The 16,579-nt window shown below is 36.2% G+C and overlaps 3 protein-coding genes across 3 annotated transcripts; 2 read left to right on the top strand and 1 right to left on the bottom strand.

The window, feature by feature from the left end:
- Positions 1-2,371: 2,371 nt before the first annotated feature.
- On the top strand, positions 2,372-10,696 carry PRMT6 (protein arginine methyltransferase 6). Its single transcript, XM_048119199.2, has 13 exons — positions 2,372-2,738; positions 3,932-3,997; positions 4,309-4,377; positions 5,031-5,066; positions 6,776-6,841; positions 7,353-7,421; positions 7,589-7,666; positions 8,001-8,079; positions 8,486-8,580; positions 9,267-9,351; positions 9,628-9,836; positions 10,162-10,280; positions 10,355-10,696. Exons 1-13 carry the CDS (start codon positions 2,445-2,447, stop codon positions 10,395-10,397), a joined length of 1,308 nt encoding a protein of 435 aa, XP_047975156.1. The 5' UTR covers positions 2,372-2,444; the 3' UTR covers positions 10,398-10,696.
- Positions 10,697-11,379: 683 nt separating this feature from the next.
- On the top strand, positions 11,380-13,208 carry LOC125219499 (high mobility group B protein 7-like). The gene is made up of 8 exons (XM_048121489.2): positions 11,380-11,630; positions 11,728-11,810; positions 11,983-12,034; positions 12,130-12,219; positions 12,321-12,378; positions 12,482-12,526; positions 12,613-12,690; positions 12,776-13,208. The coding sequence occupies exons 1-8, from the start codon at positions 11,524-11,526 to the stop codon at positions 13,004-13,006; spliced, it is 744 nt and encodes a 247-aa protein (XP_047977446.2). The 5' UTR covers positions 11,380-11,523; the 3' UTR covers positions 13,007-13,208.
- Positions 13,209-13,265: 57 nt separating this feature from the next.
- LOC125219498 (uncharacterized) lies at positions 13,266-15,310 on the bottom strand. Its single transcript, XM_048121488.2, has one exon. It carries the CDS (start codon positions 15,221-15,223, stop codon positions 13,466-13,468), a length of 1,758 nt encoding a protein of 585 aa, XP_047977445.2. The 5' UTR covers positions 15,224-15,310; the 3' UTR covers positions 13,266-13,465.
- Between the last annotated feature and the right edge of the window lie 1,269 nt (positions 15,311-16,579).

Genomic DNA, 16,579 nt, shown 5'->3' with positions numbered 1-16,579 from the left:
TTATTTGTGGTTAAAGACCATTATTAATTATTTGTGATTAAAAGTTGTGATTATTCTTATCTCTTGTTAGATTGTATTTTTTTCAAAAGCTTAGTTTATGACAGTGTATTTTGACCCTTACTTCATAATGTTTGTATCTTATGATTAAATGACTAATTTAATCATCTACAAAATCTACTGAGATGTATCTCACTATTATTATCTTATAGAAACCGAACCCCTTGACTAAGGCGTTGGATAGTTTTTTTGCTCTATAGTACGAGGCAAATAAAATTTCTGCAGTCAAATCGTTTCACACTCCATTTTGATCATGAAATATACATAGAAAATTATCAATGTTTCTGATAAACCAACTAAATAGGAAAAGTTTCGATTTACTGATAAACCAAAAACAGTCAGCCATGAGCCAACACTCTCTCCTTCCTTCTCAAAACAAACAACCAGATGATATCACTAAACCCGCCAAGGCTGTGCAGCAGAATTTTCTCTTCATTACACATGTTCATCTCGATCACGTTATACACGACTTCTTCAATGACTTTTCGTTTTCTGAAGTATATCAGCTGGTGTTTGTTTTGTCAGATGTGAATTATGTGGCTTCTTCTCTTTTGGCGCTCATGTAATGGTCAAGAATGATTTGTAGAAATATGTCACAAGGTTGAAGATTGATTACTAATATCCTAGTGAAGAGGTGCAGTTCACTGCCAGATCTTTGGAGATCTTTGTAAGTTTAATTTCTCATTTAATAGCTTAATCTCGAGAGATTTTGCATGTGTTAAATTTTATGCATGAATTAATTGTGCTATAGTGGTAGAAATACAACTATATGTATGTTCATAAATTTTGATTTATTTATTCGGATTGGATCCGAATAAAAATGAAGATATGTCGTTGAATCTGTAAATAAACCTCAATACCAAGAGCGACAACTAGAAAGGGGAAAGGGTGGGGTTGTTTAAATTGAGCGGGAGTATTAGAGGGAGAAGCTGACGTGATCCTCATCGGTAATGTACAACGACGAGGATGTGTAGCAGCAACGAGTAGAATAACTCCGATAGAAATTCATAGGATGGATGAATGACGGTACAAACAGGGATGGTGAACCGTTTGAGATCGTGGATTTGTAGAATGATGTCATAATTGGGATGGTGAATCGTTTGATAAGTCGAAAATCAAACTCCAAGCACCATGCTTCAAGGAGATGAGACAATGAATTTTAAACTCACATTTTTATTGATAAATTATTCTCCAACTTTCGTTCAGAACGAGGTGTTCATTATATATAGACAAAAACCTAACCACTGAAAGAAAGAAAATAAAAGGAAAACTTAAAATATAAGGAAACAATATTAGATAGGGCTAAATCCCTACCATCTACTTATCCTATTTGAATAGGAAACATGTTTAATACCAAATCAACTATTAAGGAAAATTAATTACTTCACCAGCCACAATTTTAGGATTTATGGTCTTCACGAATTAGACTGCTTTGTTTTTAATTTTTGGCCCATTCACATGCCTTTAAAATATATTGAAGTATCGTTTAACTCAAATTCATTAATTCGATTCATATGAAGTTTCACTTTAATATTGAAATGATGATTCTCGAGTTGCATTCGATCTATTGGGAGCTTCAACTTTATTTTAAAATGTTGATTCTTGAATTACATCATGAGATTTGATGAATTTTCATAGTTTTTTATTTTGCTATGGATTTATTTTTTTAATCAAGTACAAATTTCACATAAATTGAGAAAATTTAAACAATTTGTCACAATATACCGGCGTTTATATAAGTCAAGTTTCCGGTCTAAATTCTTTCAATTAATAATTTAAGGTTGAAAAAAGGCTATTGAATTAACTGAATAAGCGGATGCAAAAAGAATTCAAGTACAAATTGCAGGGTGCATTGATGAAAAATAAATTGCCCGTGTCGAATGGATCAGAGAAGGCAGGGTTCCCCTACAAACCATTCGAGCGAAAATATATTTCTGTTAAAAATACTAATATGATGAAATAAAATTAAATAATACTTACTTATCTAAAAATCAACGAACCATTAGAGCGAAAATATATTTATGTTAAAAATACTAATATGATGAAATAAAATTAAATAATACTTACTTATCTAAAAATCATTTTATTGCTCTATAAAAGGATATGAAAAATTAACATAATAGGAAATCTTAATTCAAAATTTAAATCTAACTCAGATCAATTAAAGTAAGCAACTTTTACTCCATCATCAAAATTTAAAACAGACAGGATTATTATTGAAAAAAAGTATACTAACATAATTAAATAGATTATTTTAAATCTGAAATATATTTATGTAGAGTTGTGATTTGCAATCGTATTGAAATAGAAGTAGTAGTTTAAAGTAAAGGCTAAAGGCTGTGTAGAGAAGACGCCCTCGTATTTCCCTCTTCAACTCTGTCGACCAAATGTTTCAGTCCACCAGCAGCGGCAATGCCAGCGGAGGCGGCGCTGGACTAGGCGGCGATGCCGCATTCCACAATGGCTTCCTCCACGGAGACGGCGCTCAATTGACTCGAACTCGCCCGCGCAGGGGCACCCGCCGCAGGCAACATGACCAAGGCGGCGCCGCTTCCGACCCTAGGGTTTCCCAGCTGCAGGAGCACCACGATACGGAGCGGCCTCCTCGTCCTTGTACGGACTTCGATGTCGCCTATTTCAACTCCTACGCTCACCTTGGCATTCACGAAGAGATGATCAAGGTACGGCTTCTGCTTGCGCTCAATACTGCGTTTCTGTTGTTGATTCTTGGTGTTAACTTTTGGTCTTTGGACTGTAATCAAATGCACGTGCGCCTTGTGCCAACGTTTGGTTTTTAACTTTTTAACTATTTAACTATATGAAGGAAAGATGGGAAAAGGGAAGTATAATTGCTATGTTTGATAACTGAAAGCATCAAAAGAAAACATTCATACTATGGTATAGGCTGCATTATTCAAGATTTTCTTGCTCTTTTATTATTTTATGAAATATTATCTTTTGTGATTTTGTTAGAATTGACGCACTTTGGGAGTTATATGTTCGGGATTGAACACCATTTTTATGTCATAGTCGTACTGAGTATAGCCATTACTAGTGTCTTAGCTAATCTACAAAAGGCAATAGGTAAAGGAAATGTTATGTGTTCATTGACATTGGCACACGCACACAAAGGCCGTATATGATTTGTTTCTCCATTCATTTAGGTACTTTGGAAGCCTAGATCTCTGGGCCTGATAGCCTAAGCTCCTTTTCTGCATATCATCTTAGTTAGAAGCTTAACTGAGTCCTAATACTGGTTTTGAACATATATGTGCTGGTATTGTAACCATTATTTTGTTGTTGATGTGGAACTCTTAAGCTCTTGTTTTGCTAACTTAGTTTTAGCCTTGACCATTGAGTTCTTTCTTCTGTTTATAACTCTCTATAAATGAGCAAAGAGGGGGGGGGGGGGGGGGGGGGGAATTATGTGCAGGATAGTTATCAGTATATTACCCCAAAGATGTACCACTACAAGTACCCGTCCTCTACCTTCAACGATAGAAGGTTTATCTAATCAATGAAAAAGCCCAGACCAGTTTCACTTTGACTAGTTCATAGGCTCGGTGAGATTACTTTGGATAGATAAAAATCTGAAGAGATTGTTGGCAACTTAATCCTCAGACGAAAACTATCGTATTCAGAGGGTTTTCTCCTTGCTTTTTGCTGTCTATATTCATATTCTTAAGGTGAAAATTTTGGGTCTATCTGGTGTTGGAATGTTTCATAAGGTACTTTGAAGTTTTTCAATCTTTTTTCTTGTCCACCTTAAACCTTGTTAGCATCTAATGTCTCTGATTTCATCGGTCAAATAGCCAATACAGTTATGCAGATGTTTAAGTTGAGCCTATATGAACATATGTATCTTATCTTGCAGGACCGCACACGTACAGATACATACAAAAATGCAATATTTCAGCATCAAGATCAAATTGCAGGAAAAGTGAGCATTTGATTGGTGGTCCATTAAGTGTTTTGATCATTAAATTGTCTGTGACAGGTTTTAATCCTGATATTGACACATCACTGCTGGTATCTGCTTCGTTCTGATTAATGGTTATGCCTGTTATACAGTTGCTAGTTAAAAATTTAGTGATATATGTGTTGATGGAGAAAAAGAGACGAAGTGTATAATGTCTCCTTGAACTAATTTCTATGTTCCCTCCTGATATACTGGCTAAAGTTGTCAACTCCTGATATTTAATTGCTGAATTATAAATATTCTCAACTTGAATGGTGGTTCTTGTACTTCAGGTTGTTCTTGATGTTGGTTGTGGCACCGGAATTCTCTCTATATTTTGTGCCCAGGCTGGAGCAAAGCGGGTATGATCCTCTTACTATTTACTGACCTTGTCAAGACACCGGATCTTACTGGATGTGATTTTGTCATATAGTATATGGTTATTCTGCCGGAAAGAACTGCGACCTTCAAGTTGTTATTATGTATGCTTTTTTACAAGCCCAGATATTCATATATGTAGATTAAATCCAGTGTATGATTTTTAAAATTCTCAAATAGAAGTAGAACCTTGGACATTCAGCATGGATTTATAAAAAATGAATGTCTATAATGCCACATGTAGTGCTTTGTATACTTCTCATGTTGTATTTGTGTTCTGCAAAATTAGCACATGTTTTTCAGACAATTCTACTCAATATTCCATGGAAGCATCTTTTTGTTTCAAAGCGGCAATGATCCATGAGATGGACAAGTTCCATAAATCACAGTTTTTAACCTTGAAATACATGCCAAATATTTCTGAGATTGGGGCTCAAACTAATTCTCTTAAATTAGTTTTTTAGTTTAACTGTTTGCACTTTCAATTTACTTGGAAATTGGGTATCGGTAAGTGTTCCTTAGATTGCTATACTAGGAAGTATTTATGAGATCAAGTTGTTGGGCTAATGGTATTTTGTCCGAAATTCGTTTCCTGAGTAGATTTTGACTGTAATATCTTCTTCATGTTTGCTTCCAGGTGTATGCAGTTGATGCCAGTAATATTGCAATTCAGGTGCTTTTGTCTTAATAGTTGATTGTTGATTTATACTTGTTTAGACATGCTCTATCAAATTGTATTGTTGAATACTGTGTTATTCTTTCTTCCAATCCACTTACAAATCTGTGATTTCCATGTGAAGATTCCTTCTTGTTACGGGAATATTTAATAATGAAAGCGTTACGTGCAGAACTCGGACAGTCATAAATCAACTTCTTCCATCCTAGCTAGTACAATAAGGGGCCGCTACTTTTGGTGATTAGTCTAGATAGATAACAATAGTATATGCTAATCCCTAGTTGACTTAGACAGATTGGAACTTTGGGATATCCCAAGGCCCTTGATAACTCATACAGTTTGAACTAATTTTTCTTGATACATATCCCTAAAAAAAGGCTGGATGGGAGAAATCCTTGTAATGAGGATAAAAATACTCAATCATCTATCTTATCAATCATGAAAAGTAACACCCCCCCCCCCCCCCCCATGGTTCTCAATATTTAAGGGATGAACCAGTCTTTTGTATCGTTTCATACTTCTTTGAATTCTTTCTATAAAGTATCATGTCTTTTAATAAAATCTTACTGTTTTTTATTGACGAAATCTATTGCTTATTATGAAAGAGCTGCCAAGTTTTAGCTTTGTGCAACAAATAGACCAGAAATAGGGTTAACCACCAACAAATAATGAGTTTAAACCACTCAACCTTATAAATGAACATGTCAGACATCTCTTGAAAAATGATATGCTTCTTGGTGTTCCTGCACCATTGCAGGGTTAAAAAAGAAAATGATTTATAGGATCTAAGGTGTGATGCAATTACTGCCTGTGTTTCATGTCCTTATACATTGCCACACTATATAAGTCAAGTATGATTATTCTTAAAGAGTTTTGTATGAGAAAATGGATATAACTGACGGTTAATCAAGATACATTCTTAAAGCAAATTCTTAAATCAAGCCTTGTAATCAAATTTTATTTGAAGCAGTCATAAGCTTATAAATTAGTTAACTAACCTATTGAAACTTGTCTAATAATGACCGTAACTCAATTGTAATTATATTGATTGTTCAAGGATGTATGCAGATTATATTTATAGGAATTCAACCTTTGAAAATTTGTTTTCCCCTCAATCTTCAAGGGAAGACTTTCTAATACAGAAGCTGAATTTCTGTACAGCTGGGCTGGGTGAACACTAAAATGCCATTGTTTGCAGAATAGAGCTGTTAAAGGAGAAATGGAGTTGAATAGAAAGCAGAAACATTATGTGATGACTGATGATGATCTGGTGCTATATAGATTATGCTTGGTTGGTCTTCTCCCAATGAGATTTTGGCATACTGCCTGCTATTGAGGGAAAAATTTGGATATTGGAATTCAGAAAATCCCAGCAGTGTGCTGGGAGAATTTGAAATGCATATAGTTTGAAAAATGATGGCTTTAAAAGAGGAAAGGCTGTTGATGATGGCTTATAATGTGGATAATAGATGGAGTACTAGACTGAAAGTAGAATAGCATCCATCGAAATAGACTTTTGGCTTTTTATGATTTGGGGAACAAAGTATATGCATATCCATGACACCTTTTCATTTCGAGTTTTCATTTTTACAAAATAGAAGGAACACCTGGCATGTGTCTTGTAGCTTACTTAGGCTTATTCTATTATTCATTTAAGTGTTTCCATGTGGTTCTGACTGATGATAACTATTTAAACTTCATTCCAGGCAAATGAAGTAATCAAGGCTAACAACTTGTCTGACACAGTTATTGTATTGCATGGACGAGTTGAGGTAGGATATTTACTAAAGTATGCTATATCTTGTTTTTAATGTTCATAACAGCTGTTTCGAATCTTAATAATAGAAAATTTGTTCAGTGTTTGGACTTTGAGAACTTTTATAGCTGAATCAAACTACATAAATTTTGTACTAATAGATAACTTTTGAACATAATCTCCGCCGGGAAGTGATACCAGGAGGTAATGAATAAGTAACAAGGTCTTAGCATGAGGATATTGACTTGAATGTTCAGAATAATTAGCTAATGCGACTTTGCATACTTGGTATTGGTGGATACATTATCACGTGATACAAAATTTTTCTGTATTTCCTGTTTATCAACACCAAAGGCCAATAGGTTTTCATAATCCTTAGATCCTTGTAGGTAATTGTCCAAATTGATCCATAAGTTGATAAATTCTTAGCGTGACCATACCAATACCATGTCCTTGAATTTCAGAATTTGTCTTTTTGTTATTATATATTGTTGGTAGGAGCATTTACATTGTGCTGTCAACTACAGGATGTCGAGATTGATGAGAAAGTTGATGTAATTGTTTCTGAATGGATGGGCTACATGCTTCTTTATGAGGTGATATGACATCTGCCAGTTTTTTCTGGGTTGAATTGTATAATTGCATTTCTTGAGAGTCGAGACATGTCAATTGATATGAATTTCAATTTAAAATTTAAGCCTTCGGTTATTACTTGTAAAAACTTTGGACTAACATGGTATATGCATTGCTCTACCATCATCAGAGCATGCTGGGGAGTGTTATTACTGCCAGAGACCGATGGTTGAAACCTGGAGGTCTAATCCTTCCATCATACGCCACGGTATAATTTTACTTATTCCTATCCCTTCTCTTGCTAGTGGCTACCCGAACTGCATTGGGTCCATTGATGGAATATGACATGGAATATGATTGGATTTTGGCTATAGCTTCTGCTTAATTTTTTGTTATACTTGTTTTATTTTATTGCTATTGTATTTGTAACCATGAATTGATATATGTATGCAAGAACTTTCTATTGATATAGTGTACTAGTTACAACAATCACCTTGGGATGTGCATCAATATCATCTTAGGCATTTTGCAGTTAGTGTGGGATTTCTTATGCTTACATTCACTGGATTAGTGGGTGTAATGTTGTCTTTGAACATTTGCAGTTGTACATGGCCCCTGTCTCTTATCCAGAACGATATAGTGAAAGTGTTGATTTTTGGCGCAATGTCTATGGAATTGACAGTGAGTGCTTTTGAATTCTTTTATCGAAACATTCAGTTATTTGCTGCATTTGCTAGGCTAAGATAACTTTCTTGGTATGCATAAGGTGCTCCCTTTGTATAATGTCATACAAATGTAATTTGGTGTACATGTATAGAACTATAGATACAGTTATTCTTTACTACACAAACAGTCATTCCAGTTCAAAACCAATTCACAATTGAATTCACAGTCATCTGTTATTATGTTAGAACATCAGATTGCAAATATGACGGTTCTACTATTTGCATGAAAAATAGTACTCCTAGTTCTGTTCTTAATTGAAATTATATCTTGAACTAGTGTATAAGAAGATATATCTTTGCATTTGAACTAGTGTATCTTTTGAGTTTGTAGTGCAAGAGTTAAGGTTCATGTTTATGTGTAGTGTCTGCAATGATGCCATTAGCAAAGCAGTGTGCGTTTGAAGAGCCGTCTGTTGAGATGATCAGTGGTGAAAATGTATTGACATGGCCTCATGTGGTAAGTCGTTCAATGCATGTCTTTGATGCCTTGTCTCTTCTATGTATCTATGTTTGAGATTTTCTGTGTTATGGCATCTGCACGAAACTTCAACCATGTTGTTTATGTTATTATTGAAGGTATTTTCTGAGTGTGTTTTATATCTCCTTTATGCTTATCAAAATACTCGTGTTGAAAAGCTTTGTGGTTTTTACCAATAAAGAGTGCTTGTTAATGGTTCCCTGGCATTCAGATTCTGCTATACTACTATGATTTCATGTTCCACTTATCACCTGAGTATCTTGTGTTCTCCCATTATGTTTGTAAAGGTAACCAAAACGGACTCAAACCAACAAACAATGATTTATTTAAAGGAAATGAATAACCAGAATGAAATAACAAGGAAATCAGGAGAAGCTTCAAATGGATGAGGTCACAAAAATAACCATAACCCATCTATGGACTGGCATACTTAACCAACATTATACTAGAAAATAATGAATATATGCTGATTTCCCTGATTTTCTGGAGCGCTGATAATCTATCTGCAACACACTGCTGTCCATTCTGAGTTTATGCAAACCATTTGCATTGATGAATTTCTATGATTGACATTCTGAAATTCCCAAAAATATTGTGTATGCTGCCAATTGCTTTAACCAATCAGTAGCGATAAGTTATGCAACTTTGTTTTGATTATGGGACAGGTAAAGCATGTTGATTGTTCGACCCTTACAATTGAGGAGCTACAGACTGTTTCAACAAGATTTACATTCAAATCAATGATGCGAGGTAAAATTCTCATTCCCACAGTCTTCCATTGTTTCTTGGATCCCGTCTGAGTTAATTTGTTTATGCACTCTTCTGCATGTGCAAGTAATACTTTTCCATTGCTAACCCTTTTGATTGGTTGGAGCATTTTCTCATGGTTGATATTTTAAGTTTTTTGTTTTCTGAGCACATAAATAGTTACGCTATTAAATTACTATTCTTTGTTTACCTCTATAACTATGTAGATACGAGTAATGTATTTTCTATTAAAGCCTCAATTTTATTCTTCATTTGCAGCACCATTTCATGGGTTTGCTTTCTGGTTTGATGTGGAGTTTGGTACTTCTTCGGTAAACACTTCCAAGAGCAACAATGCACAACTTGCACTTCTTGCGGCTCCAGATGATACAGCTACGGAAACTGATAAAACAAAGAAGCGAGCCAATCCCAGTGAAGGGCTTGTGCTGTCTACCGCTCCTGAGGCTCCCCCAACACATTGGCAACAGGTGTCCCATATATCTTGCACTTTTTTCTCCTCCTATCATGCCTACTCCTGCTAATACTATGTTTTCAAAACATTAGACCAGTATCAGGATATACAGCTTTGTATTATTCCAACCTTCGACCCACTGTGGTTTGCCAGCAAGTGAGCCTTCTCTAGGTTTATCCTATCCCATCTGCAATTAATGTGCTGGGATAGGTTGGTGGCTGACGCTGTCAAATTCCTTGAAATCGAATCACCTAGAACTTATTTCTTTTATCTCAGTTCAAACTTAACTCCTTCGTCGTTATCTGGCACTAGAACTTATTTAACATGCTTGACATTGGCAGACGTTGATCTACTTCTATGAGCCGATAGAGGTGGAGCAAGATCAGGTGATTGAAGGTTCTGTAACACTGACACAAAGCTTGGAAAATGCCCGGTTCATGAATGTTCATCTAGAGTACTCGTAAGCCAAGCTTCCTCTCTCTTTCCCATATGGTTCCTTCTTATTATTAACATGAGTTTCTCACCTACGCGCAGATCTGGTGGTCGTTCTTTCGTGAAAGAATCAGTAATGCGATGATTGAGGCCCAGTCTTTATGAGCTGATTGACTTGACTGACATCCATTTGAGGAGTCTTGGATGGTTTGAAAGGTGGCTTTGTGGTGCATATTGCACAAGCTAGAGAAAAAGGGGATATTGATGGTAGAGGTAGAGAAGAGAGAAGAGATATATAGGGTTTGTGTCCAACAATTAAAGATGGGACCTCTAGATTTGCTCCTTGTTGTACTTTCTTTTTATGACTTTTAAATGGCTAGCTTAGCTACGCTCGTGTACCATTAGCAACACTTGAAACTTTTGGAATTTTTGCAATTTGCTAAATCCAGATCTTGTGGCATTTTTAGAAATGTTATTGCTCGTAATCTGTAGTTTTCTCATAGGTTTGTAATTGCAGTTTCATAAAAAAGACATTTTTGGAATGATATAAATTGTAATACTACTGCATAATTAATAAAGTAAGAGAGGAATAGAAAAATAAATAGTAGTAATTGAAATATTACTAGTATTATTTATTAGTGGAGTGAATGAGGTTTATTAGAGAGAGTGATTTTTAAAATAAAATTGTCTAATTTTGGTTTCATCTATTTGTATGTATTGCCTGAGAGATACCATAACATGATTTTAGGAGAAATGGTTTAGGTGGAGCAAGGTGATAAAAATATAATTAAATATTTTAATGAAGAGAAAGAGATTTATTTTTAAATTTAGTAAGTGGACATTTTAAACGAGATAAACAAGTAGATATGATGGAAAGAGCAGTAGGAGTATACATTTAAGTATACTTTTATACTCCATTAAGCAGTAGTAAAAATGAAAGGATATTATTTAGTGATAGTTACAATCATGCTCTCATATCCAACGGCTGTGGCAGTGCCCAAATCATCGATCCGCGAAATCAATTTTTCATTTTACACTTTTGAACCCAAATACAAAAACTTGGCGCCAATTCGAAACCACAAAAATACTCAAATTGAGATTGGCTCTAAAATTGAAAATTACACAAATTTTTGCAGCCTTCCCTCCCGATTCTCCATCTTCTTCTTCTATCACTGAGAGTATAAATACACTCATCTAAGCCTGCCTAAGCCCAACCCAGTAATCTCGCCTTCAATTTTTTCCTTCATTTTTCGGAAATTGCAGATCTGTAAATGGCGGGCGGCGCAGCATCATCCAACGCCTCGAGACAGAGGAAGAGAGTGGAGGCTGAATCCGCCTCTCTCAAACGCGCTAGAGACGGCAGCGCCTTTACCAAATGGTACTCTTCTTCTCCGTTAATCTTACTTTTTGTAAGTCGATCTCTAGGTTTTAGTCTGTTTTACTATTATTATTTGATACGAGAGAACGTTTTGCAGCGAGGAATGCCACAAGGATGTGGCGGTGGCTTTGATTAGCTTCCACAACTGTAGCCTTGATGCTAAGATTAAGATGAATCTAGGTATTTCAATTTTCGTATTTTTATTTTCTGTTGTAATTACTTTGTTCAAAAATTTTAATCTATATGCGTTAAGACTTAAGGTGTTAGTTTGAGTTTTTTTTTTTTTTTTTTTTTTTTTTTTTTTTTTTGTGGTGTGGATTGCTGTTTAGTTTATCGATCTCTATTTATGTAGAGTCTCAGGTTGTGGAAATGGCTGAGACAAAGAAGAAGGCATCGGCAGAGAAGTAATTTTCCGAAGCTATAATTATGTCTTTTTGTTTTATGTATGGGATTTGAGAATACAGATTTAGAATGCTAATTAACACCTAAAATGATGCAGAAAGAAGACAAAACAAACTGATTCGAAGCCAAAGAAGGCCAAAAATCCAAATGGAAAGAAGCGTCCTCCCACTGCTTTCTTCTTGTTCATGTATGCACTGATCACCTGCCTTGAATCTGTTTTACTTTTATGAGTATATATGAATCGGTTTTGTGTAGTTGTTAATATGTTAGCATTTGAATGATTTGTAGGAATGACTTTAGGAAATCGTTCAAGGAGGCTAATCCTGACTGCAAGAGTGTTGCCACGGTAATGCTGTAGTGTGCGTGATTACTGTGTGAACTATCTGAGAAACATGATTCTGGTTTCAGTCATTTGAGTTCCATAAGAATTTCTTGTGTTTGTTTTTTAGGTTGCAAAGGAAGGTGGTGAGAAGTGGAAATCAATGAATGATGATGTAAGTCAGAATTCACAAGTGTTAGTGTGTTGTGGTGAACTAATGTAAGATTCTTCACTGACTTGTATTTCCTACTTGATATATAGGAGAAGAAAGTGTACACTGATAGAGCTGCAGAGCTTAAAGCAGAGTATAATAAGGCATCTGAAGCTGAAAATGAGCAAGTATGTCCCTTGCTTAGGTTTATTTATGTGGTAGATATGTTTATATGGTTTGCCATTGTTGATGAGGGTGTTTATTTATATATAGGATGATGATGACTCAAACGAAAATGAGGTCAAGGATGATACAGCTGAAGATGAGATCAAGGATGATGCAGCTGAAGATGAGATCAAGGATGATGCAGCTGAAGATGAGATCAAGGATGATGCAGCTGAAAATGAGGTCAAGGATGAAACGAAGGAGACATCTGAGAAAGAGATTAAGGATGATATAACTGATGAAGAAGTCAAAGAGGAAGAAATAGAAGATGATGAATAGTCCACCTGGCTAGTTGAATGCTAAATATAGGCAATTAGGACAGCTTTTTAGACCTTATGATGCTCAATTTGCTTCAAGCTTCTTGTATATCTACCTTCACTTGTGCACTGCTCATATTGCTTTGAGGAAATTTTGTGAAAGAGAAATGGTGCATTTGGTGTTTTACCCCATTCTACTGATATACTGTTGCTTTTTGGTTAAATTTGCCTGCATATCATTTATCTTTTCAATGTATCAACTTTGAATGAAGAATATATGGTAAGTCATAATTTGATCTTTATTTGTAGAAAGTAGGTTAATGTGAAAACTGGATTAACTTTGAGCTGGAGTCCTTTGAATGAAGAATATGGTAAGTTACTGCAAGAATTCAGGTGGGAAAGTGTAACTAACTCACAGAAGAAAAAAAAGATAGTAATTTAACTTGTGCTCATGGGATAATGAGCATAGAGACTCAGCATATCAGTGGCCCATTTTTCTCTTCATTTTACTCTTGCAAGGTGGCAATGGTTTTCCACACAAGCACAAGTTGTGAGCATATGCAACTGGTGGGAATATGTTCAATGGCTTTCCTTGTGGGATCTTCCCACACAATCTGTTTGCCCTGAAGCTTGCATGCCTCAGTGCCTTGACTCCTAACAAACTGTCTGGGATTCTTCCAGTAAGCCCGTTTATCGACAGATCTAACCAATGCAGCTGCACAAATGATCCTAGACTAGCTGGGATTGTGCCCGTTATCTGGTTTCTTGAAATGTCGAATTTTTCCAGCTTGGCAAGGTTTGAAACTGAATCTGGAATATGACCTGATATCTTGTTGCTTGCCAGGTTCAGCACCTTCAATTTCATCCCCACAACGAATTCAGGAATCCTGCCAGAGATCTGGTTGTTGGACACATCCACGACCTCCATGTATCTGCTTAGTATCCTCGAAAGAGAGCCAAAGAGGCGGTTTGAATGGAGATCAAGAGCCGAAATCTGGCCAGGCAACCTCAATGTGGAGACATCAGCCTTGATCAAGTTGTTGGAGATCTTTGCAGTCCGCAAACTAGCCATGTTTGCCAAGAAACTCGAAATCCCAGTAGTGAAATAGTTGTCCGATAGGTCCAATGTGGCCAGGGAGTCCGGCCTGGTGAAGTTTGGCAGCGCGCCACGCAGCTTACAGCCTGCTAGATGGACATCAGAGAGCTGCCGGTTTCTGATCCAACTAGGAACCGCCCCTAAATCAAGATCGTTGTAAGAAAGATCGATAGACAGAATCGAAGGGAGCCCCTTTGCAAACGCTGCATCAGGCAAAGAACCAGTCAGCAGATTTCTTGACAAGTTAAGGTTCCACAAGCTATGCAGCTCAGCCATGGATTCTGGGATTTGACCAGTGAGCTTGTTAAAGCCCAGCCTCAACACAGAAACTGATTTCATATTCCTAATTTGTGCAGGAATCCTTCCAACCAGGCGATTCTGATCAAGCGACAGCTCAGAAAGCCGAACTAAACTGCACAAAGAAACCGGTATCTGCCCAGAGAACTGGTTCCTTGTAAGCACAAGATATGTCAGATTTTGCAGCTGTCCAAGAGAATCCGGTATTGATCCAGACAACATGTTGAAGCTGAGATCAAGAGAGTGCAAGCTTCTGAGATTCCCAACAGCCTGAGGAATTGAGCCAGTGAGCAGATTCTTAGCCAGATTCAGCTGCAGGAGATTCCTCAAATTCCCCAATGCAGGTGGAATCTGGCCGTTAAAACGGTTACCACTCAAGGACAATATCTGAAGATTCCTCAACTTGCCTAAACTGGAAAGGATGGCTCCTTGCAGTGAGTTGTCATCAAGAACCAGTTGAGTGAGGCGTGTGAGGCCGGAGAAGCTGTCAGGAATCCTCCCAGCAATCCGTCTCATGCCGCTGATCACCATGATCTCCAAGAAATGCAAGGTGCCGAGAGAGGGAGAGAGAACTCCCTTCATCAACACACCACCATGGCTCTGCAGCATCAATCTGTTGACTCTCCCGCCCTGGCCGCACTCCACGCCCTCCCAGCCGCCGCTGCAGCAGTCATCGCCACTCCACGTGGAGAGGAAGCCGGTGGTGTCCTTGGCAATGCCGGCTTTGAATCCAAGAAGAGCAGCTCTGTCTGCAGGTGAGCAGCCTGGGATTTCTGACTGTGAAGAAGCTGATTTCAAGAATGTCAGCATCATCACCACAAGTACAAGCCACATCACAAACTGCATTTTCTTGAAAGCTGGATTTTTTGGAATATTTTTTTTGTTGCAAATAAGTGTACTAGGAAAAATCTGTTGGGAAAGGAAGTGGGAAAATCAAATGAATGATGTGGTCTGAAAGAAAAGGGAAGAAACACTCCCATATTTATAGTGAAGTGAAAAATTAAAATTGTGGTAAAAATTGTAATCTTGGTAGTGAAATTGAAGTGAATCACATGTAAAATTTTCGACCGTTTGGATGTTGTAGTAGAGCGAGCTCTTCACGAGTATTGTGAACTGCTTTGTATCGTTGGAGCGCCAATACCCATTCAAATTTCTTCTAAGTCTATTTAATTCAACTCCATCATTGTTTTTCTAGCGATTCTAACTTTCCATGTCTTCTCTACTTCATAATCCTACAAGAATCATTTAAAATTTAAAAATATTTGTGTTGCTAAGACTATTACACACTCCTAGTGGGTAGGTACGGTATACCTTACCGAAACCACCATACCGTATACCTTACCGTAAATACGATATGCGAAAAAGTCATACCTTTACCTTACCAAAGTTTTCGGTGGCAGAGGCATATACAGTAAGGAACATGGGGTACAACTGCATCCCCAAATTTTTAAAACTAGTATATTGAAATCTTAATTATGTATATGTAATCAAAATGGTGCAGCGGTTGGAGTCTTCAAAGTTCTGAGTGTGTGGGTTCGATTCTCATCGCTCATATTTTGCTTGCAATCTGTTTTCTTTCTTTTCTTTCTCTCTTACATGACTCCATGTTTTAATTAGTACCCTTTGACCTTATGTTTTAGTTATTACTCTTTGTTTAATATCATTAGATTAGATTTAAATCAATTGTCTTATTTTAATCACTTTATTTTTGTTTTCTGCACACTTCTTTTTTAGTACACTTTTCTTTCTTACACTCATTTGTAGCTTTCTTGTGGCTTTGTTTTCTTTAATTTTTCCTTTTTGTTAAAGAATATATATTTTAAAATCAAACTTTTCCTCAATGCTCATTTATGATCATACATAAAATATGAAAAATATATTTGACGTAAAACATGAGAAATAAATTATATAGAAAATGGTAAGGATGCATTATGTCTTTTTTTTTTTTTGTAAGTAATTGAAATTTTTGCCTAAAATAAGTCAAAAGATGATTTTTAATTAAAAAATACATTCTGCAAAATTTATAATAAATTTTTCATTAATCTATTTTTTATATATGATGAACTTTTTTAAGAAAAAAATTAAAAACAAAGATTTTGTTCAACATCAAAATAAAGAGAAGAAAATTGATCTTTCGGATTTTGAAGTTCTATATTGTTGTGATAATTTATCGCACCCCCAAACCAAAAATTCTGGATACGC

This window comes from Salvia hispanica, chromosome 1, assembly GCF_029641045.1.
Source record: "Salvia hispanica isolate PSC_SH4W2 chromosome 1, Shi_PSC_v1, whole genome shotgun sequence".
NCBI classification, from domain to species: domain Eukaryota; kingdom Viridiplantae; phylum Streptophyta; class Magnoliopsida; order Lamiales; family Lamiaceae; genus Salvia; species Salvia hispanica.
The sequence above is the reverse complement of the archived record's forward strand: the minus strand, read 5'-3'. Positions and strand labels throughout refer to the sequence as shown.

What these genes read in the sequence shown, in the direction of transcription:
- PRMT6 (XM_048119199.2), top strand. Translation starts at nt 2,445, where the DNA reads ATGTTTCAGTCCACCAGCAGCGGCAATGCCAGCGGAGGCGGCGCTGGA. An exon ending in AAGATCAAATTGCAGGAAAA is followed by an intron (nt 3,998 to 4,308) that starts GTGAGCATTTGA and finishes CTTGTACTTCAG; the next exon opens with GTTGTTCTTGATGTTGGTTG. An exon ending in TCCTTCCATCATACGCCACG is followed by an intron (nt 7,667 to 8,000) that starts GTATAATTTTAC and finishes GAACATTTGCAG; the next exon opens with TTGTACATGGCCCCTGTCTC.
- LOC125219499 (XM_048121489.2), top strand. Translation starts at nt 11,524, where the DNA reads ATGGCGGGCGGCGCAGCATCATCCAACGCCTCGAGACAGAGGAAGAGA. An exon ending in GGCAGCGCCTTTACCAAATG is followed by an intron (nt 11,631 to 11,727) that starts GTACTCTTCTTC and finishes AACGTTTTGCAG; the next exon opens with CGAGGAATGCCACAAGGATG. An exon ending in TAAGATTAAGATGAATCTAG is followed by an intron (nt 11,811 to 11,982) that starts GTATTTCAATTT and finishes CTATTTATGTAG; the next exon opens with AGTCTCAGGTTGTGGAAATG.
- LOC125219498 (XM_048121488.2), bottom strand. Translation starts at nt 15,223, where the DNA reads ATGCAGTTTGTGATGTGGCTTGTACTTGTGGTGATGATGCTGACATTC.